General features: G+C 43.0%; 1 protein-coding gene across 1 annotated transcript in view; it reads left to right on the top strand.

Annotated features, from left to right (window-relative positions):
* Positions 1-2,673: 2,673 nt before the first annotated feature.
* nedd9 (neural precursor cell expressed, developmentally down-regulated 9) overlaps positions 2,674-23,925 on the top strand; it is a 35,494-nt gene continuing 14,242 nt past the window's right edge. The window contains exons 1-2 of the mRNA XM_006794371.3: positions 2,674-2,899; positions 18,270-18,677. Of these exons, the coding sequence (XP_006794434.2) occupies positions 2,888-2,899; positions 18,270-18,677 (420 nt within the window). The 5' untranslated portion in view covers positions 2,674-2,887. The remainder of the gene's footprint in view (positions 2,900-18,269; positions 18,678-23,925) is intronic.

A 23,925-nucleotide genomic window follows, 5' to 3' on the forward strand; every position in this document is an offset into this window, starting at 1 on the left:
CACAGAGGGACAAAAGGACCCCCTGATGATCCTCTAATCGCCTGAGCCAAGGTGTGGAACTGGGTGTGGGTCCCAATCAGCCAGAGTTTCGGGTGAGTTCATTGTGAAACCTGGCCCCACCTTATCATGCGAATTCCTGAGGTCAGATGGCCCAGGGTGTGAGTGGGCGTTAAGGCGTCTGGGAAGGGATCTCAAAACTGGATTATAGATGGCAGAGAGTTGGTGTCGTAAACCACCGCCTCTGTTCAAAGATGGTCGCTCACAGTGGACATAGATGGCTTCTTTCACTCCTCTTTCAAACCATCTGTCCTCTCTGTCCAAAATGTGAACATTGGCATCCTCGAAAGAGTGTCCTTTATCCTTAAGATGCAGATGGACAGCTGAATCTTGTCCTGTGGAGGTGGCTCTTCTGTGTTGTGCCATGCGCTTGTGAAGTGGCTGTTTGGTCTCTCCAATGTAGAGGTCTGGGCATTCCTCGCTGCACTGTACGGCATACACCACGTTGTTAAGTCTGTGTTTTGGAGTTTTGTCTTTCGGGTGAACCAGTTTTTGTCTGAGTGTGTTGCTGGGTCTGAAGTACACCGGGATGTCATGCTTGGAGAAAACCCTCCTGAGTTTCTCTGATACACCGGCTACATAGGGGATGACAATGTTGTTGCGCCTGTCCTTCTTATCCTCCCTCGCTGGTGTCTGATCTTCTTTTCTGTGCCTCTTTGCTGACTTTAAAAACGCCCATTTAGGATAGCCGCACATTTTGAGTGCTTCCTTTACATGTGTGTGTTCCTTCTTTTTCCCTTCAGGCTTAGAGGGAACATGTTCTGCCCGGTGGTGTAGGGTCCTAATTACTCCAAGTTTGTGTTCTAGAGGGTGATGGGAGTCAAACAGGAGGTACTGGTCCGTGTGTGTGGGCTTCCGGTAAACTTCGATGTTGAGGTTGCCATTCTCTTCAATGTGCACAGCGCAGTCCAGGAAAGGCAAACAGTCATCCTTCGTGTCTTCCCTGGTGAACTTGATGTTTTTATCCACAGCGTTGATGTGCGCAGTGAAGGATTCCACTTCTTGTGTCTTGATTTTGACCCAGGTGTCGTCTACATATCTGTACCAGTGGCTGGGTACTCTTCCTTTGAAAGAGCCAAGAGCCTTCCTTTCCACTTCCTCCATGTAAAGGTTGGCTACAATAGGTGACACGGGGGAGCCCATGGCACAGCCATGTTTTTGTCTGTAATAGCCTTCATTGTATTTGAAATATGTGGTGGTGAGGCAGAGGTCTAACAGTGTGCAAATCTGATCGGGTGTGAAGTTGGTCCTGTCCTCCAAGGAGCTGTCTTCTTGTAGTCGTTTTCTGACAGTCTCCACTGCCTCCGTGGTGGGTACGCTTTTCTTTGCAAGCTCCTTTGACTACGATGACCTGGATGACTGAGAACCTTCACAGACATTGGTCGACATGGTACATTTTTCCACCAATAGGAAAGGCTGGGGTTTTTTGGTGTTGTTTTTGCTCAGGTGGAGAGTGCTTTTAAGCGTTTTCCTTATAAACCGCAGTTTTTACCGTTTCTTCCCGCAGTAAATATAATGAATTAAGCTTAATGAATTTGATTTAGTTCTTTTGTCTCCTGCTCAAGCTGTGGTTTGCAGTACGATGTTGAATTTAACACTAAAAAGAGTGTAATAATGAGCGCCTCATGTAAAGAGGACTGGTAGCAAACTATTTCCTGATTCTGTTTGGGAGGTAAAGTTTTAAATGTGGTGACTTTAAGTTAGTTATTTAACTCATGTCATCAGAAATGATGGCCAATGTTGTAAACTTTATGCACAAACAAATATGCTAGTCTGTAATTTCTACAGGTGCACAGATGATGTTAAAATAACTCGTTTTTTTAGAGACTGTTGTACTGTACTTTATGCAGCACATTTGTGGTGCACTTACAGTATACCATAACAAAGCGTCAGGTAGCATATAATTACTTAGGCTTCCATGATGGAACAAGTGCAAGACAAATGTTGGTTACTAGTAATGTTTCATATGTAAATGTATGTGTTCATTAATTGATTCAGAAAGGTCACGATGATTTTAGCTGTACCGTCTTTAAGCTATACCAGAAACGTAAATATAGATGTTATACATTATATATGATATCATAGATATTTCTCGTTGGTCTGGACAATTGTCTGTTCACATTGTAACTTATAACAATTGCATTTTTGTGGTGTCTTTTATTAACTTTTATTAAAAAAAAAAAAAAAAGATCACTTTATATCAGTTGTAAATGTGCAGAATAAATGGAGAAAAAAAATAAAGCCCTTTTAATGATTTTTTTTTTACGCCTGGCATTAAGTTATGCTAGAATTAACATTTTTATGCCCTGAAAAACCAACAGAAAGTTGACAGAATCATTTTTTTCTTCATATTCTACTGTTTATTATTATTTTTATATAATATTTTTCGATTTTTAAAATTCTTGTTTTAATTCAATTTTTAAATTTTTTTTTTGGCAATTTAATTTTTAAAATATTTTCTTTCTACTCTATTTTTTTCCTTTATTTTATTTTGATACGACGATGACGTCGCAGATTTCTAGCGGACCGTAAGCGGGCGTGGTTAGAGGGTTTTCGTTGGGCCAATCAGGAGCGCCTAATGTTAATGAGCTGCAGGAGTCGGTGTGGTGAGCGGTTCTCCGGAGTAGAGGAGTAGAAAGCGGCGGACTGGAGTCAGCTAGATCATTGCGTGTTTCTCTGCATATGAATCTCTGGATGGCTGGTTAACCGCACAGGAAGAAGAAGAAGAAAAACTCTTAATAGTGCCTCCGGTTATTCCGACGTGCCGCTGTTTGTCGCGGTAAAGCGGATATTTCTCACTTTAACTGGAGTCAGAAAGAAAAGCGGCAAGATGAAATACAAAGTAAGTGAAGCGCCGCGGGCTGGATTTGATGCTACATCTCAGTTTTTTGTGTTATTAAGGCTGGATATTTGTTGTGTTGTTTAACCTGGATAATGACAACAAATCTTGATGCTGTCGGAGACTTCTTTTTGAGTCGACGTGAATGTGAAATGTTAACGCTTCTGTATTCGTGGCGGTAATCACAACTTATTTCAGTGAATACATCCGGGTTGCTTTTTTCTTATGAACTGGTTAAAAAAAGAAGAGGAAACTGCACTAATGACTTGCTGAAACGTGCCTTTTTTGTTTCTGCTTGATGTGTGTGTGTGTGTGTGTAAATGTGCTGCACAAGTCAGTATGCGTCACTTTAAATCTGCAGGTTACGTTTTCCATCACAGGGGCGTAAAGAGAATTAAAATGAAACCAACTTTGAGGCCCCCTCCTTGCACTCACCACTACATTAGATTAGACAATGTCAGAAAATTGTGGGTTTTTTTGAAGTCTAAAACCTGAAGATATCAAGTTATGACAAAGAAATTTGTGACAAATACACATTACCGGAGGTGTAATTAGCAAATACTTAGAGATATTGTTTAAAAAATGTTTTAAAAAAGGAGTATTGGGTTAAGAAAGCGTTTGTAAAAAAATAAATAAATTAAAAATATATATATCTTTAGAGAAGATTCATGGTAGTGGATGTGGAGTGACATTACATTGTTGTTTGGCTTGGCTCCTTGGAGATCAAAATGCTCAGCTAACCGCAGGTCATTTCCACAACAGCTGAAAGCCCCCCCGAAGAGATATTTATTTTAGTGCTATAAATCTGTGATTCTTATCCTGTTTTTGATGCTGTGGATGTTTTATGGTAGTGAGTTTTCTTTTGTGAGTAAACCTCGCTGTAATGTGGTTTAGGATGCTGTAAAATCAGACCAGCTCTCAAACAGACAGAAAAGACTGTTGTTAATGCTGTCAAATGCAGTTACTGGTATTAAAAGGGAAAGTCACCTCTGCATCATCGGCTACAACCACAGGTCTTTGCATCAGGGTGTAGACAATTGGAGGCTTCGACAGTGATGGATGGAACAGCTGGATGTCACTTCATCAGGAGGAAGCTTTGAATTTACTCTGGATGTGATTGCATTTTAGCACTTTTCCTTTGCTTCATGTTCTTGGGTCTGAGGTCTTCCTTGCCCCGTTAAAGGGGCAATAGTCTTTTGTGAGGATTTTGGTTTTGAGGGCACTTGATTCAGTTTTCACTGGCTGTTTTCTGATGTGTGAAGTAGCTGTTTGCCTCAGTGTTGGCTGGGATTCTCTCTGCTATGAGGTTTGGCTTTTTTTCTTCAGTCTTCTGGTCACTCTTTAGCAGATTTGTAACTGGAGGGCGTGCTCGCTGCATATGTGCGTCATGCTCACTGACTCATTGTCCTGTCAAGTACACAGTTCACAGAGCCAAGGGTGATAGTTTGGGTGTGAGGCCAGAGGAGGATTTGAAAGTGGGGAAATAACTTCGAGCATGTCTCCACGGTCACTGTATTTACCCTGAACAATAAGACTGATCAGTGCATGCTCATAAATATGATAAACACCACCGTTTCAGGCCATTATCAGCCTGTAGGGAGGATATCTGTGCAGTATACACACTCAGCTCTCTGACGTCTGACTCCTTTGTTTGTCACTTTCAGAAGATAGCCAGAGCGCAGAGATCATGTAGACAGCGCTCTTTGTTTACAATAAACATATCCATGTTATGCAAGGCTGTGGCAGAGGAAAGGAGGGTGGGAAATCAGCCCAAGGCTCCGGTTAGGTGACACATTTCACGTCACTACTGCGATTATCTAGTTTCAGCCGGTCGCAGCTCTACTGCAACACATCCCGACAGCCACCCGATATTTACAGCTATATTAAGAGTGTCCCTGTCCTCGCAGAGTGGTAGTGTTTCAACACATGCTTAACAAGCGAGCCCTCCCCCTCATGTTGTTCACGTGACCTGAGATGAGGCGCCGCGGTCTGATCAGACGCCTCTAGAGATGGTTTCCAACAGGTGTTCAGGTGTGAAACGGAGTGCCTTTTTCCATAGGTCACCAAATGTGTGTAATCCCCATGATGATCCTCACAGAGGCGGAGCTCTTCCAGGGAAATGGAGGACAAAGAAAGATGAGACATAAATTAGTATGAAGGGGACCTATTTTGCTTTTTCCTTATTTTCTGTCTTGTCACTGTTACAGAGGCGGATGGTTATATTTTTAGTTTCACTTAATGAGGTCTGTGTTTAGTGAGTAATCCCTGTGAGCCAAAAGCTCGGGCTCTAAACGCTCAGATTCAGACAGTTTTTTTCTACCTTTGGGTCTGAGTGATGTCATAGAGCGGAGATATTCGTCTTACAGCCATCACAGTCACACAGCTATGGTTCTTAGTACATAAAGCCCCACCCACCTACAGTTTGAGCCCTCTGTTTGTGAGGGGCAGCCAGTCAGAACAAAGTTGGCCTCAAGGGGGAGGAGCTAAAACAGCTCGTTTCAGACTGAGCAAAGCTGTTCTTTAGAGTTCAAGAACAAAATATGGAGATAGAGAGGATCATGAGAGATTCAATTTGCTTATTGGCTTGGAGATACTTCGCATACCATAGTAATAACGACTGGAAACAGGAGGAAACTGCCAGCCAGGTTCTGTCCAGTGCTAACAAACGCCAACAGTAACACTAAAGCTCCATAATTAACCTGCTGCTTTTGTGATAACAGGTAAAAACGATCAACTCCTTTAATGCTTTTGAGTTAAAGCTCTCGATATGATGCCTTAAATGAAAGATGTCCCTGCTGGAAGTTGGACTTGGACATGGAGAATGTACTTGCCCAGAACTGTCCTTTTAAAGGGTCGTGACACAGTTTTAAACACCCAGGGCTCATTCCTTTGTAGCTGATGTAACCGTTGTAGAAATAGCTCCACAACCAGAGTGAAGAGTGATTAGATGAAGCCAAACTTTGGCCCAAAATGTGCTTTTCAAAGTGTTTGTATTTTTTTTAATGGGTTCAGGTTCTAGGCAGTCAGCCAGCACTGAAGGGAACTGGAGGAGAGAGCATAGCAGACATTGTTCTAAGAGTGAGGAGGAGGATCTGTGGTGCTGAAAGGGCCTGCAGAAAATGAAAAGGAGAGGAAGTTGCGGGAAGAACGAGAGGGCAAACAGAGTTGGCTGGATAGTGGGGGTCGAGCCGTTGGGGTGGGGTTGATGGGAGTCGGGGAGGTCGAGGAGCGCCCCGTGAGAATGAGTGCATTCCAGGCGATCGTGCATGGGAAGGTTGTTCAGAGGATGCACATGATTGTTTCAAGGTGGCCCTTTACATTGATAATGAGCCTTACAGCAGGGGTTCTTTTCTTTTCCCAGCTTGTTTGCTTACGCAGGGGGTGGCATTGTGTAGTCCTTCCAGAAAGAGACATTTGTATTCTTCTGAAAGAAATTCCTTGAGAGGAACCCAGTGCCCTTTTCAAGAGAACTCTGCAAGTTATATGCACTTAAGCATTATTTCACATTGCTTTTTCCCATCTTAACTTCAAAGCATTTATTATTCTGTGCCTGCTCAGATGTCTGAACAGTGACATGTAGCTTTTGTAGCCCATGTGTGTCAGCGATTTCCTGTCCCTTTGCCCAACTTTGCTCCTGTGTAAGATTTTCAGATAGTGCAAAGAGCTACTCCCCCAACGTCAATGAATAGCGACCCCCCCACCTCCCCTCTCTGCGCCCTCGCACCGTGAGCCAGCCATTAACATTTGAAAACAGCCAGCGGGGAGACAGACTACAATGTGGACTCGTTTTAGAAACAGACTCACCAACAATGCAAAGAACCATTTCCACGGTTGAGCTCCTCCTTCCTTCCCTCAAGGAATGCCAGCTATTTCACAGGGTCATCCTTCAGGATCTAGTGGGCTCCCGTCAACTCGGTTCGACTGCACGGAGAGTCAGTTTAATAGCTGAGCTGACCTGTGTGCGCTCTGGATATGTGTAGGGTAGAAGCAAAGGTCCTCTAGCAGGCCGACAGCATCGTAGTTTTAAAGCATGTGAGATTGCATTAGTCTTCTTTGTCCTGTGGCGAAGCTGAGCAGTGTGTAGACAGTCGTCTGGGGGAAAAGCAGTTATAAGAAGCTGCTGTATACAGGTAAAAAAAAGAATACTAAACATTGCTAAAGGTTTTAAATAAAGAGGTCAAAGTGTATATAAATTACATGAATTCAGAGTTCTCTAAACCAGCGGTCCCCAACCCCTGGGCCTCGGACCGGTACCGGGCCGCGAGAGTTGAGGCTCAGGTGTGAAATGTATAGTTTTCAGGGTTTTTATCGGTTTTCAGCGTTATTTTGTTATCGTTTTTATCGTTAACTCGGTTTTCCTTGGTGTTTTCACGTGTGTTATGAATAAATCTTCTTTTTTTCGGTACCGGTACTAGTTTTATTTTGTTGTATTTATCCGCGACACCTTAAAGGCCGGTCCATGAAAATATTGTCGGGCATAAACCGGTCCGTGGCGCAAAAAAGGTTGGGGACCGCTGCTCTAAACAACCCATTTGAGGCTTTTATTCGCTGTTTTTTCCCCCCGCTCTGTATGATGGAGGATGATATGTCCAGTACAGCCATCTAAGGTAAATTTTACTGTTTATGAGTGCAGAAGCCCCACTCGTGGGGCAGCCAATCAGAACTTAGTTCTAACTTAGTTCACCCAATGTCTGTTCTAGACAGTGGGTGAACTAAGGGGCTACCCCATGGTGAAGTCTAAGATCATTATTATTTTTTTATGCATGAATCATGTTGTTGAAATCAACCTAGTAAGTCCTCTTAAACCATTTCCTTCATCCTTTTAAACAGTTACTCATTCATTTCCACACACCCACTTTTTAAAATACTTTTTTTCATCATTTTCAACGCTTTCCCTTGAGCAACGTCTACAGAGACGTGGACGCGGACGAAGAAAAACAGAATCAAAGAAAAGAGAATCTGAATGTTTTTCTACACAAAATTTATCTATGAAAGTTGGTATAAAATGAAAAGACGGCTCATTTTGGGAAAACAATCTGAAGTTTACGATCGATAAGCAAGATAACTTGACATATTCATATGTCATTAAACTTCTTTTTATCAGTCAGGAAAGTTGATATTTATTAATGAAAATATTCCTGATATTGCCTTTTTGGGGTTTTTTTCCATTTGTTGGCCAAAACAACCCATAGCTGTTGGTTATTGAATCTATTTGACATTTCATACACCAAATTATCCATTAAAATAAAATAAAAAAAATTTAAAATATATATGTATATATATATATACATATATATACATAATGAGAGTATCCCTTAGTTTAAAAAGCACTTAATCAAATGCAGTAAAGTGTTAAAAGGGGGAATCTTTCTCCTTTTATCTCTGATGCCCTCCATGTTTCAAAGGGGAAAGATGGCAGCCTCTGTTGTTTGGGCTGTGAGATCTTTGTGTGGCGTGAAATCGAAGGGACATTGGAGTGAATCTCCATCTCATTGACTATTCCTATATGTAAAACCAATCAATGTGGCCCTGCAGAGATACCCCGAAACATATTTCACATGTCGGCTAATGCCCCCTGGAGGGATTAGTGCTCTTGTCTCTGGGGGTTACTATGATGCACTCATGTACCCTCGCTTGGCATCAGCACCAAGCTTGGAAGTAATCCACAAGTCTCCTTTGCCAAAACTGAGCGTCTGTTGGCCGGAGGCCCCGTGAATACCATTCGTATTCACAGGACTGTTGTACATTGGTGTTGCCAGTGCTCCTCGACCCGTTTAGGTGCAGTAAATTATATTTTCAGGTCAAAAGTTGGTGTCAGGCTCGCAGTTATTCACCGCTTTGCTCAGGCGCTGAGCCAGATTTACGGATCAGTTTCCTCTCATAGCCCTGGACTGTCCTGGCAGAATGCGAAAGTTGCACAAGCCGCTACACTTTTGAGAGAATATCTCCAGTTTCAGGCCTAATTATAGGTTAGGCTCCAGGACCACAGCGAGGGAGTCCAAGATGTGACAAGATAGCACAAGCTCGGTGGTAGCCTGGATCTATCTGGGTTGTGCAGGAGCCAGGAAGCGCTGCAGGCTAAGGAGTGGGTCAGAAACGCAGGAGACGTCAGGTTACCTTATAGTTTGCGTGACAGTAAAAAACAAACCAACAAAAAGACGACTGAGATGAATGGACAGAATAAGGAGGAGCCGCGGGATAACAGTCATTTTACCCAAGACGTTACACCAATCAGATCATTTCCTGTGACCTCACCTAAAGTGGTTGAGTGTTGCAGTTGAGTCCTGCCCACGTTGTATTTCATCACAGTTTTTACCGCTATAAATTACTGTGAGTGCACTCAAAGTAAACAGAGTGGCAGACGTACTGCCGCAGGAATGAAGAGACTACAACAATGTATCAAAGCATTACTGTTTTAATAACCTTAACATAAGAAGCAGAAGCTGGGTGAAAGCCACACCCCCTCAAATCCCAAACCTGCATTCAGTGACCTTTTTATCTGCTTTGGGCAGCAAATAACAACTAATAACAGTAACTAATAATATAATATAATGATGAGTCAAATTTCTGTAAACCTGGTGAAGTGAAACCCAAAATCGACAACTCCCAAGTGTACTGGTTCTCTACCACTTTATTTAGCTCTTTAGCTTCATGTGGTTATCAGTTTTTGTGACATTTGGACAGTTTTCAGAGATATTTGTACAAGAAGCATTCGTCCATTAATATGTGTCTAGTGTGTCTAGTATAGTAGAAAGAAATGAAAGATGATTTTAACTTAAATAAAGGATCAAACTAGCTTTGCAAAAGGCTTTGGGCAAACTTGTAAATCGTACTTTTCCAATGTGTCTGGGAAGCATCTCAGTAATCCAGGTCATGGCAGTCTTAAGAGTTTAAAAAAAACAAAAACAAGTATCTGGACTTCTTTAAGTTTACCCCCACTAGGATTTACATATCTGGGACTCTTCACCTTAACTTAAGAACACAGACAGGAAGGCGTCCAGTTATCTTCTTTCTTTTCAAGATCCTAAGATTATTACTTTTCCACAGTTCAGAAGCACTTTAATGATTTATATCGAGCACAATTCTTAGCAAATGCATCCAGAGAGGAGAAAGTAGCTGAATGCAGTGAAAATATAAAAGCTTTACTGTTGATTATGAAGTGCAGTTTGATCGTCATCTCCTAAATAAGAGTGAAACTGACATTTTCCAGGGGAAGGCCATGATTGTGACACACTTTTCATCATTCTCTGACTAGACAGTTCAACTGAGATATTTTTTGAGGATCTGAGGTTTGTTGGAGCTTGCGGCGTGGTCGGACAGCAACATGGCACATCACATCCCATCAAAGCTGCAGCTGCCACACTGTTGCTGTTTCTGTTTTAGGGTGTGGAGATTTCCTCGCAGCTCGTGAATCATAAATGAAGGTGTTGGTGGTGGGGGTGTCATATTTACACTGTGGATACAATAGTCCTTTTTATTCAACGCTTGGCAGGTTGAATTTACCCTTCTTTCTACATCTTCTGGCAGAATTAAAGTCTTTACACAAGAAAAATGAATGTTTACAATCAGTCACAAAGCCCCCCTGAAACAGTTTGTTCTAACCACGAAACTAAAATAAGCTATCGATTGATTACATGCAGCTACAGCGCCCAGTTGCACTGTAACTGTGTCGTAACCGTGTATTGATTTACACTTGCTTGCATAAGATATCAATCATTGTGAAGCTGCAGGGAATGTGCTGGGTCACGTTCCCCTGTGTGTTGGCTTTAAATGACACGGGCCTTTTTCGACAGGATTTTCTCAGAAATAGCCGAGGTGAGATTTCACCGAGCCTGCTGTGTAATTATGTTAATACACGGCTACTGGCAGGGCTTGTAAGAAGGCTGTAATCAGAGGGTCAACCTTCCTGAAAACTGTCCAAATGAAGAAATTACCATGTACTCTGAGCTCTGAACCGCTTCCCATGAGCCCTTCCTACCCAGAACCCAACACACGGCCCATTTATTTGAACTGGCTCTCACCCGCAGCAGGCCGCGCTCTGAGGAACGGCTTGTAAAAGTCATCAGGTCCTCATTACCGTCATTACTATAATTATTTTCTATATTTAACCATGCGAAATGAGGCCAAATGAGCGTGTACGAACCACCCCGGGACACGTGTTACAGTGGTACGGCCCTAATTGTGGCACCAGTGTTCTCACAGTCAGAGCGTACCACTTTTTTTGGAGCAGGTTGTTTGTTTGGGCTGAAAACGTCCTCGTCGCTTTGAAAGCCGAGGCGCTCTCATTGCTGTGGGGACGCGGGTTTCTTCTATGTGGTGTGGCTGTGGCAGTAAGAGAATTCAAGTATTTGTGAGCTTGTTTAGCCAAAGCCACCTTCATTATTATTAGACTGATGTGTACCCCGGAGAGGCAGAGCCAAAACCACCCAGAGAGCTCTTACTGAAAGCAAAGGTGGGGCCCTTTTCAGCAAGTGGTGAAGTTACGTAAGGTTTTTTTTTTTTATAAATTTTGAGAAAGGTCAGAACAGGCCTGGGATGGGATGACGTTTTAAACTGCTTGTGTTCAGGCAAGACACTGATGGGAAGAGGGGAAAGAAAAGCCTTGGTGATGTAGAGGTTTGAGTCAGAGGGGATTCAGACAGACTGGACAAACCAGGACAGACTAATAAAAACATACCAGATGGGAAGGAGAGCTGTTTTAGTGCCACATGTTTTAAAAGACAGTAAACAAAAAACAAACGTGTGGAAATAAAACAAACCTGTCAGCCTCAACATTAAAACCCCTTCCATGTGAAGAAAAGACATCAACCATCTACGCACCTATGCAACCCTTGCATTGCATTGCAGTGACGCACCCCAGTGGTAGTGGTCTCCCTTTTCAAGGCATTGCACCTCACCGTGCATTAAAACCTGAATCCCATGGCACTGATCTGGCCCCTCAGCTCCCCAGATCTCAATCTAGTTGAGCACTGGAAATATCCCGGAGCAAGTCAGATACATGGAAGCCTGCCTCATCTGCTGACGTCTGGGTCAAAACTGTTTAGGCACAGCAAAGCTGGTTGGTCTTTCTACTTGGGTTTAGTCTTTTGACTTTAGATACATTTTAGGGTAGTTTAATTTTTAGCGCCTTTTTTTGCTTGTCCTTTACGTTTTATTATCCTGTGGTAATGCAGTAGCAGCTCTCTGTTTTCTCAGAGTCCAGACAAGAATTTGCTCACTAAAATACAATTTCTTCTGCTTGTGATTATTCCAGTTTGTCAGCAAGCTTGCAAGTTACACCATAAAACTCATTAAAGAGGTGGAGCACGGGTCGAAGAAATCACCCATAAAATGTTGGTGCGGCTCAGATTACTTCCTTGAACTTGTTAAACAGGACATTAGCCCTCAGCGACCTTCTGCTTACTTTCTGGCTTTAGCTAAAGATACACTAAAAAGCTGTGATGTGGTGGATGTCAAACCTGACACTGATGCTTTTTTTTCTTTGTTTTCTTTTACATTAATCTTACATTTATATCATCTTATACATAAACTTGGTAAACTCACCAAACCAACTGTTCAAACCTTCTGTTTGTAAGAGGCAGCCAATGAGAAGAAAGACAGCTAAAACGGCTCGTTTCAGGCAGATGATGATCTGAGGGGCTGTAGTATAATAAGGATTATCTTAAAGTGATGATTCAGGGTTCAAGAAAAACTAAACGTGGAGTTGGGGTCATCACATTAGGTCCACTCTCAGTGTCATCAGTATAGACTGTACCTGAACAAGGTTTTGATGACTCACCTGAAGCTGTATGCCAATTAAAAGGTCTGAAACTACGCAAACATAGATACATTACATAAACAAATAGATACAATAGTGATACATCTAAGTCACTGCTTTAAGACGATTCGAGGTCATGAGCAGAAATGTGGTACTTGCAATAGGAAGCAGCTGAGCGCTTTCCGCCTCGCTGAGTGATAACTTCCTGGAAGCTCATACACATGTGTGTGTGGATGCAGCAGAAGCACCCCTCTCTGACACATGGCAAACACACGTGTTTACAGGAGGATCAGTGGCAAGCGATGGAGTCTCCGTGCTGCGGCTAAGTGCTGTTTATGACGCCCGGTTTAATAGCCGGGTTCACCTGCTCTGGGTGAAGACAAAAACATGACTCTTCCCCTTCTGCATCACTTCAAAAAGGGCCTGCGTGTAGCTGGCAGTCCTTAGAGCCGACAAGCTGTTTGTTTAGTGTGATCAAAGGTCATGTTTGGTGTCTTGCATGACCCTTCACATCCCAAATACCATGCTTGAAATCTGCTGTGGCTCACTGTTTTTCGACTCAGATGTTCTTTAACCGTTCATTGATTTATATTGCATGAATCTTTACAGACAAGCTGCGGCACTCTAATGCGAAGTAAACTGCAGTGTGTGTGTGAAGAGGAGGGTGTGAAAATGTGTCAATCAGGCTGCTTCCTGTTAGGATCTCTGTGGTACCAGGCTCACCACAACGGATGATGATACATATATTTATATATATATATATATATATATATATATATATATATATAATATATAAGTGTTCATGCTTTTTTTCTACAGTATCACAGTCATGTCAGACTTCTACAGAATCCAGATGCAGAAGTTTACTCACAGCTTCCACTGATCACTAGTTATTAAAGTGCAAATGTTTGCAATCAGTCTATTAGTGATCCTGTGCAGCCTCTGGGAGCTGGCAGTGGTACTGTGATTGTGGTAGCTTCTACTATTACCCCTCTTTGTTTTGTTAATATTACCTTTACTTCCTCATGAACTTTTGCATAACTGGAAAGAACAGCAATAGAAGGGGAAAAATCAATATGTTTTAAACTTCACTAACACCTGTGACGGGTGTAAATACATCGTTTCCTAGACCAAAAACAAAAACATAATGAACATCATTTTTGGTAAAAGGCTGGAGTACCATAGACACTATCACCCTTGGTGTATGAAATATATTTTGAAGCCTCCAATTTGGTATTTGTGGCTGTTTCAGTCATGAGTTTCTTTGTTTTTAAGAAAACACTACGTTACTTACATGAGAAGCAGTCCTTAGAAACACTGTAACCACCTGTCATCCAAGAGAGCCACACCCCTAAGTTTGTATTACTTTAAGCTTTGATGGCAGTAAAACCAAATGATAATACACAAAAGCAGGTGAACAATCAAAGATGCCACACAGGTATATGTGTCATCATCTTGCCTAGCGACCTCTTACCAGTAGGCTAAAATGACCAGTTTGTAGCGTTTATGCACCTACAATGTTATTTTAATTTCACGACAGTAACATTTAATTTGTATCTACAAAACGTGAATATTAGGATATGTTTCATATATGATGATACCATCATGTTGCCAGGCAACCACATAATGGCAAACTAAAATGACTTTTCAATAGCAGAGCAGGGCTTGGGCTTGGATATTGCTGTACAGCTATTACAGAGAAGCGAATCAGCCACAGAGACCAAAACAGTTTCTTGCATCAGGCTGTAAACGTTTTTATTTCTGCTGTAAAGTTGGACTGTCTTTTAATAACAGAGTCTGTGGGACTGACCTTTGGAGCCAGGCTCAAGTGGCCACTAGTGGAACTGCAGTCAACCACACTGTTTTGTTGGGTTTGTTTTTTAGCTCTGATGGTTACTGCTTGCATCATGAAATTAAAGTCATAGAGACTTGTGGTGAAATATGTTTTTGATCCGCTAAAGATTTCCCGTTAGGGTTCATTTATGTCCTAAGATTAGTATAAAATCTGCACCGAAGCCTTATTAAAGCATATGTACGAACTACAAAAGGCAGCTGAGTGTGGTTTAGACGACAGATGCAGGGTGACAGTTCCTGTTGCAGATTTTCCTCGACCGACTTGCATCTCTGCAGACTGAAATTGCTGGGTGTGCTCATACTGGTGGTTTTCAGTACCTATTTCACGTGAAGGCACGGCTCAGTTTGTGATCGTGCGCGCATGCGGTCTGCAAAACGGGTGCTTTCATTTCGGCAGCTGGTCACAGTGATCACTAATTAGCAGAGACAAAGGAGCACGATGCGTGCAATTCTGTCTGTCGGGTGATTTAATTTCTCCTCTGAGCATCAAACACAAAGCAGTCAACCACAGCAGCAGAACTGGCCTCATGCAAATACCTACAGCTTTGGCCTTAAGCTGAAAGAAGACGACTTATTTAAGATCTAAGTTAAATAAAACCGTGTAGTTTGTCTGCTATGGCTTCCAAATCACCTACACTGTGACCTAATTTAAAGAAAAACAAAAAACTAACCAGAGTATGGCTGTATTTATGTCTATCAGATCTTTCATTAGACGGTAGCCACAGCCCTCTATTGCTGATAGAGCAGGTGACACCCACAGTAGCCACAAACGACACAGATTAGTTTTCCTGCTGGGGTCACTTTTTTATTTTACTCTGGTCTTGAATATTAGGCATGCAACATGTAAACAGATCTGCAAAGGACAAGGAAAGATCACGATTCCAGAGGCTGCTCATCAGATATTCACAGCTCTCAACAATAACATGATAAACTCAAATCAGTGTGTTTGAGCAACCTGTATAATCCTATTTTAAACCTTAACTTTATGGACTCTGGACTTTCAGTAGTAATAAAACTGTAAATATTCAGCACTCTATTGTGCTTTCGACTTGTCTTTGTGTCCAAAGGTCGTCCTTATGGGACACTTGTTTACTCTTTTTGTGTGTGTGTGTGTGTGGCTGTTTTAGAGGCCAAAGGCAGTGGAGGAAACACTCATTCACTGTTACAGCAAATGTCCATAAAAACAACAGTCGCTATTCGTTGCAGGTCGTTGCACGTGCAAGCGATTAGTTTCAGACTGCTCTGTTTGTGCTTACAGAAGCCCCACCCACCTGTTGTTCTTACTTTGTGTTTGTTAGGGGTAGCCAATCACAAAAGGGTTGGCTTAAAAGGAGGAGGAATGAAGCTAGATAGTTTTCCTTTCTTTTTTTTACACAAAAAGAAGGGTGGAGTGGGCGATAAATAAGCATTATTTTTAAGTGGCATGCTGGTATAGTGTGTTTTCCTTGTGAATCAATAAAAAAAAAGCAAACACTTAGAGGTTTAAACAATCTAACGGTAATCAAAAGCTTCAGTTCAAAATCTGTGCTGATCTGGACGGCTGTATTTCCTCATATATTCAGACTTTAATTGGAGCGGGAGCAGTTATCAGCATTTTTGTTTCCTCCTGGACAACTCTTGGACATCCAGGTTTGCTCCCATTGGATGGCATTGACCTCTAGGGCTCATGCTCAAGCTCTTCGCAGCTAGTTAGGTGGCAGTGCGTGATAATGAGGGTGTAACTGTGCTCTGGGTGTTGCTGGCTAATGGCTCCGACAGCACACTGAGACAATAGCCAGGGAGGCCCGCCCCACAGAGAGCGAGAGAGATAACGATGTTACTAACAGCGAGTTTCACATGGGAACTGCTTGAATCGGGCTGATAGGAAAGAGGAAGGCCGAAGAAGGTTCAAGAAAGCCCCAAAGTAGTAACTGCCACAAAGTAGGCTTCCTTATTCCCACGGTGAACTGATGAAAGGTGAGATACAGAAAGAACAGATCAGAAAAAAGGTGGAGTGGAGAGATAAACAAAAACTGAGTGGCTGTCCTGTGTGGAGCTCTGTTTGGCTACTTGAAGTCAGTTTTTAATCTAAATGGGCATGTAATCCAAATAAAAATATCATTTTTGTCCTCCAATCAGCTCGTTTCATCTCATGTAAATGTAATCCAGCTCAGAAAGATTATAGCTGGTGCTGACTCGGAGGCAGTCAGAGCTACTTTATCGCTACTGTGCCTCTGTTGGTTATTCGTTACATATTTTTTTCATTTTATCGCTTAAGAAGAGTCATAACTGAACAAATAGGAGGCGTGTTGCTTCTTCTTACTGTGTTATGAGGCTCATCTGACTGGTGAAGGTTTTTGTTCATGAACTGATGATTTTGAGTTATTTTAAGCTGTTATAGAAAGTTGTGGACTGGCTTTGTTTGTCCCTAGTTGTTGAGTTTTTGTACTTTTCATTGGTGGGAGATATATTGTAGAACACAGAGGCACTGCTACAGTCTTTGAGCTTAAAATGGAGGTTGGATTGGCATTTATGAAGTACTCCTTTAATCTTTTTGACCATTCAAATGTGGTGCATAAGCTAAATTTACCCATTCATTTCTGTAGGGCTTTAGTCTTTGTACTTTATCCGCTTTACATACTTAACTACATCCACATTAGAATCCCCATGTAGGCTAACATGTATATCTTTGGACTTTTGAAGAAAGCTAAAGTACCTTGGGACCATGCAAGCTCCTCACAGGAAGTTCAACCAGGAGATTTGACTCAAACACGATCAACCTATGAAACGATAGTGCTAATATATAGTGCTCACTGCACCATCATGCAGCCCAGGATGTGAAGAGCACAAGAGTTTGTGATCTTGACATCCTAGATTCTCTAATCTAATGTGATCGTTGTTGAATTTCTGAAAAGCTAAAAACAAAAGCAAAAACCAGATAATAACCTCTCTCCTTTCCCACTTTATTAGATGTTAAAGGCACACTTGAGCAAGCCGCTTATCCACTAATTGTATTCATGGACTTTGCATTGATCGCTGTTGCGCCTGGTTCCCAGGATTTAAAGTTGTGGGCATCAGGCAGTTGAAAAGGAGTATTCATGCTCAGTTAACTCCTTCCGTGGTTGAATAAAGGCTAAAGGAAGAAAGACTGAGGCAATTAGTCTTAAATGCCCCTCTCAGACACAGCGGCACGCTCCGGGGCTTTTCCTATCTCCAAAATCTGCTGTTTTGAGTCATTATCCCTCAACCCTCCGTAGACCTTTAGATAGCTGTGCCCTGAAGCACGAGCTGAGCTGAGAAAATCCCATCAAGTTCAGATTTGGTTTGAAAGACATCTGGTGTGGAGCTACGGACCAATGGCAGCGCAGCGAGTTCACCAGCATGTCATTCACTGGAGTATTTAAAACCTGGCGTGGCAGACGGCAGTCATGTGTAGTATTAGGTTAGTTTTGATGCTTCAGATAAGAAGTGATTGATACTGTTCTCATGATTGTTGCTGGAGCTCGTTAATTCAGCTTCTTCTGGAGCTTTTTATTAATAAATCCACAAAACTTCTATATGAACGTGTGGGTTTATGTGTGTGTGTAGGTGAATGTTTTTTTTTTCTTTGGTTTAGCATTGTGTCCTGCAGATAACCTGCCTGCAAAACCGCCACTGTTGTTTTTCCACTCAAACCTGACAAACAGCACGCAGCAGGAGCTAACAGCTGTTGCAACCACGTGCTTGTTGTGTTATAATTAAGCTGACACGTATCTAAACACAGTCTGACCTTTGCTCCCGCAGAACCTGATGGCCAAAGCGTTGTACGACAACGTGCCGGAGTCCCCCGAGGAGCTGGCCTTCCGGAAAGGGGACATCCTGACCGTCATTGAGCAGAACACGGGCGGCCTGGAGGGCTGGTGGCTCTGCTCCCTGCACGGCCGCCAGGGCATCGCCCCCGGGAACCGCTTGAAGCTGCTGATCGGACCCATGTTCGAGGCTCAGTCGTCGGGCGCCGCTGCCGCCCCTTCTCCATCTCAGAGCTATCAGCAGAAGGCTAACTCGGGGTCTCAGGGCCTCTACCAGGTGCCCCCGTCCCTCCAGAGCCCACAGCAGCAGAGTCAGCAGAGCATCTACCAGGTCCCACCGGGACAGGACGTCTACCAGGTCCCACCGAGGAGTACTCTAGCAACTGATAACACACCAGGCAAGGTGAGACAGAGCTCATCAGTCAATCTGTCAGCTAGTTTGGGTTTCCTTTATCGACTCAGCCCAAGAAAGATACATCACTATGGAGCACAGCAATCAATAGTGGCCATCTGATTTCACTGATTAGTCCTCCTTTAAAGCAAAGGTGAGGGGCTCATCAGTGAAACCACCTGGTAAGATGATTGGAGAGAAAAACTGTTATTACTGAGTCGTACCTTTTTTCCTAATGCGCATTTTGCATTTAAATGCACTTTACACGCTTTCATCTGTAGCAAAGGGTTGCACATTAATATTTATCAGAGCGTCCGAAGAAGAGGAAATAACAAAATGGAGAAGGTTTAGAGTAACAGAAAATGGAGTCTGGTCTGTTCCCCAAACTCTGGATATTTGGGATCACATTGGATTTCTAACGTAACATCAGCTGTGGCGGGTGTGGGAATGAGATGCGATGGGAAATGGCATTTGCGCGTTTACACCGTGATCCGTCAGGCTCGGCTCTCACCAGCGCGCGCACGGAAAGCAGAAAGGCCAAAGAGGAGATTGCAGCTCTGCCATGCGAAATGTGTGCAGGGTGTGCCGGGCCTGGCGCTCACCACAGAGCAGGGTAGTGTTTTTGTGCACGGCTCCCATTTGGCTTTATTCCTGTATTGGCACACTGTGTTCAGCAGAGCCAGTCTAACCCGCAGAAAGGCTGCGAGTATGGAGAGAAATTGTGGAAAAGCAAACAGTACAGAGCTGTTTTTTGGATTTTGGTGGAGCACAGCTGCATTTAAATGCTTTAAACATGGTCACTGGCAAACACACTGGACTTGGTCATTTGCAGTATAGCTATATATACACAATTCTCCAAACAGCTTCTCCATGTATTTATCATTTTATGGCCTAGATCGTATATCATTTAAAGTATATATCTTAATTTGCCTGCTGAAAAAAGCATTTAATAGTTTTAAGTCACCTAGTTATCAGTTTATCAGTATTTATACTCAATTATTATTATTTCATCGTCATTTTAATTTCTGCACCAAACACTTTCCTAACTATGGAGTAATAAGTCTTCTCTTGTGTTCGGTGTCTCCAGTTACCGATACTGCTGAGCCAGCTGAAGCCTTCTTTACTTGCTCTTGTTTTACACCACCAGACGTCTCGTACACTTGATTTAAATGCATTAAACAAGGGTGAGCAGTTAGCATGTCATTACCTCATTACACATGGAAGTCACTGGCAGGTGTGCGCTAAAATACGAGGGGAGGAAATTTCCCTGGTTATTCAAGCGTTTAACTAGTACGAGCATCTCAGACCAAGTCTTCCCTTCAGGAGGTGGATGGTAATTACATGCTGAATGAGCTTTTGATATCCCGAGGGCTATTTCCTTTAAAACAAATCAGCCCCAGCCATCATAGAAATGAGCTAAGGTGTTCATTTTAGTGGATAAACAGGCAGCAGGCGCCAGGGGCTTAGAGGACTTACTGTGATTCACTGCACAGGAGTTGCTGTGATAAAGTCAGTGGGAGCCAGGGGGCTGTGGGGAGAGACCTGTCAATCAGACACACACACACACACACGCACACACACAGAGCAATAGCAGACCTGTCAAGCAACACCTCTCTTTTTCCGTAACAGGCTGCGAGGCTTAGCCGAGGAGCGGTATTAAAAAGGCTTTGAGATAACATGGAAAATGAAATGCGCTCCTAATGAGAGTGTATTTTTGTGCCGTAATCGTGTTATTGGAGAGATTATATTAAGTCTTGGACGTTCGACTGGTCCTCCAATCTGCGGTTATCAAAGTGCTGCAATTTTCGGCGGTTGTTCCCGTCTATTGAGTAGAAAGATTTCGGCTGCGTGTGTGTCGGTGCGTCATGACGAGGATCCGCTGTTTTCCAGTGCTGTCTGAATCTTGGACAGAAGCACAATCGCCTTCAGTCGCCACAGACTGTTCTGTTGGATCTGGTTATCTCTAGTGAAACACTGAGAGAAAGGAGAGATATTGTTGGTTCGTGGTCACCAATTAGCTTTCCAAGATTTAAGGAGGAGCACCTCCAAAGCTTGAGTAGACCTGAAGCTCTCCCGATTCAATCAGATTAATTTAACCCTGCATAAAACATTTATAGAAATAATCACACAAAAAAACCTACAAGTTGGTTCATTTTCAGGTTTATGGCTAACTAAACAGAACAGTTTGCCTCGGTGGTTGTTTTCACTATAAAATTTTTCATTTCAACCAGTTACTGACCAATTAGAGCGATGCTCCATTTACAGTCATATAAAAATAGCGTTCAGCTCTTTCAAATACTCCATTTTATCCCTTTTCTTAGCAGTAATTAAGAAGCTACTCTATTGTTTAGCTGAATTTTATTTTCTGTTTTGAAGCCAAAACTCGTGTGTGGTTTGTGTTTTAAATTTGCTTTAATTCTGACAGTGAAAAATAGCTCAGGCTCAGTGTTTGGAGCCATTTATTATGTCCCAAGTGACAGAAAAACATCATCTCTCAAAGCTAAATTAAAGTGAAGGCTGTGATAGAAACCTATAGTTATGTTAAGCCATCCTGGATATACATACAGGCCTCAGGTTTGGAGCCACTGTATGTTTTTGGTAGAGCGGAGACGTTTACTTTCATCACAGCACACTTTTTAAAGGCGTCTAATTATGAAATTATGGTAAACGCTGTTTTAAAAAGAAGAGCCTCTGATTGTTTGCTCTGAGCTCCACGGTGTTGCGCACAAATGAAATCCCGATCGGTCGAACGGTGTGCGCCCTGCGTCAGAGCATTTATGGAAATATTTGTTGCTGATGTGAAACCCCGGCTCTGGCCTTTGCTCTTGAAAGAAGCAAAGGCAGGCTTGTTTACTACAGCTCGTCAGTGTTGATGACAGGCCGGGCTCGCTGACTTACGGCCTCGTGTCGTTTTAACGGCGGCTGTTTTCATGTCTTCACGCGCAAACATGCGTTTGGTTTCGCAAATGGTTTTTGAGACTGATGCCGGCTTCCTAGACTGATAATCCCCTCTCGTATTACTCCGAAGCCATCATCCCCTCCTGTGGAGAGAGGCCCCCGTATGTCATGAATGTGTCCTCGGAGTGGGGGGCGGAGGCGGGGGATGTTGCGTGCCAGGCCTGCAGTGCAAATCCAGATTGGCGACTGGTTGTTTTCCCTTTCATGTGGCGTGGGGCTCCGGTATATAAGGCACACTGAGGTTTGGCGCTCGCTGCCACTCTGGCTCTTCGGTTTGGTGCTGCGGCCTTGTCCTTGGGTGACCCTCCTGGGAGGGTGAGCTACAGCCGCCCCACCTCCCCCTCCCGTCCCCTCACATAGCCTTAAAGCTGGGTCCGTGTGGGACGGACGCCATGGAGCTCTCGGCCACACAAAGAGCCTCCTCACATGGAAGCCAGGAGCAGCCTTTTATCATGTGGCTCCCAGAGGCCCGTGTTTCATCTCAGCCTTGATTTCCTCCTCCTCCTCCTTCTTCTTCACCATCTCTGAAAGGTGTGTCTGTTTTCGCCCCGGTCACTGTTGTGACTCAGGCGCTGAGGTCACGGCGCCCAGTGATGGGCTGGGTTCAGAGTTCAAATATCTGCCCTTATCTGCTCCTTTCAGGCGGCCTTTTCATTCCTGCCTTCCTGCCTTCATGAAGTCTGCTCCTTGTATAGGCATTTCCTCCTCTCACCACGTCGTAGCCGTAGATGCAATCTGTTCATTGGTGCCGTAAAGAGCACAACAAAGGGTTTAATGAACTCAACACACAACTCAAGGAAGTGCCCTGATAGCGCTTTGTAGACTGCGAGGGTGTGCTCGTGTACCTTGATAAAGTTGTGCTTTTTGAAGTAACCAGGTTATGTGAGAAGAATGTCTTGTTTGTTTGCCTCGGCCATATTTTCTCTGCCTAATCACGCGCACGGCAGTCTCAGCAGCAGATAAGTGAGTTATTTCTTCCTGTAGGAGGCCGTCTCCTTCAAATGCTCGCCATTGTCACGTTAGTGATAAATCGCTGGCCGGCGAGAGGGCACGACCATAAATCAGTCGCACCAAAAGTAATCTGCTCTGGGGTGAGCGTACTGACAGGACTTTCTCCTCTGGAAAAGTTTGAAGCAGACAGTGTGATAAAGTTGAAGAGGAAGGCCAAGAGAAGACAGGAAATGCTTTCTTGAAAGCATTTATAAAAACCAGAGCTTACATATTTTATCTTCTTTTTTTTTTAAGCCGGCCAACAATCCAAAAAACCAAAACAGATTCAATTTCACATCACAGAAGGCAAACAAAACCAGGAGGTATTTACATTTAAGAAGCCAACGTTGGTTTCATTTTGGCATTTTCAGCCATACTAGCAGCTCTTTGGTTTACAGTGTGGGTCTGTCACTCTGCTGCTGGACAGAAATATCTCTCCGACCACGGGATGATTGGCATTAGATCTACTGCAGACATTCGCCTCCCCTCGATGATGAACCCTCATACTTGCACGGCACTTTTCTACTCTAACTGAACAGTCAAAGCACTTTTATTACAAGCTGCGTCCAACCATAAAATAATTTATTCTACATTTCAAGTGCTTTTGAACCAACAAACACTCATATAGTCCAGGGTTCAGTAGTACACAGAAGAGTTTTAAATAGATGCACAGTTTCAAGTAAACCTTTAAAGTGTTTTTAAAATGAGGATAATACACTGACATAAGTGTCCTCACACACACCCAAAAACACACCTGTTATATCCTCATTAGATCCTGTTAGATCTTCGTTTCCGGAGTGGGACTGTGAAGAAGTGCAACAGAAGAAGAGTGTTAAAGTACAACAATAAACAAACAAACACATTTTTTCCTTGTCAATAAATAAAGTTATGCAGGTGAAAAGTATGCCATATAAAAAGCTTTCCGCTGGTGAGCACCACCTGCCTTCTTCATTTACATCCAACCAAAGTTTCAGGTCATAAATCAACTGTGACTGTGAGGTGCTGCTACAGCTAACCATTTGTTGTCTCAACAACTTTAAAAATTAACTGCCGTGTTTTGTTTAGATTTTTATTGCGAATTGATTAAAAACAAATGTTTCCACTATTTTCATTCATTTTGGAAGCCTTAGCCTCAGCTATGTAGGGGAGGAAGGGGCAGGTGAAATAAGAGCTAAGGGACTGTTATGTTTTTTCACAATGTATGGTTTCAAAATCTAAAGTTTGAGGATAAAATTCTGGTCATTTTTTCTTTGGGGGGGGGGGGGGGGGGGGGGGGGGGCAGCTGTGTGTGGGCCCTTGCCCAAAATGTCTC

This window comes from Neolamprologus brichardi, chromosome 22, assembly GCF_056152115.1.
Source record: "Neolamprologus brichardi isolate AB-2024 chromosome 22, ASM5615211v1, whole genome shotgun sequence".
Lineage (NCBI taxonomy): Eukaryota > Metazoa > Chordata > Actinopteri > Cichliformes > Cichlidae > Neolamprologus > Neolamprologus brichardi.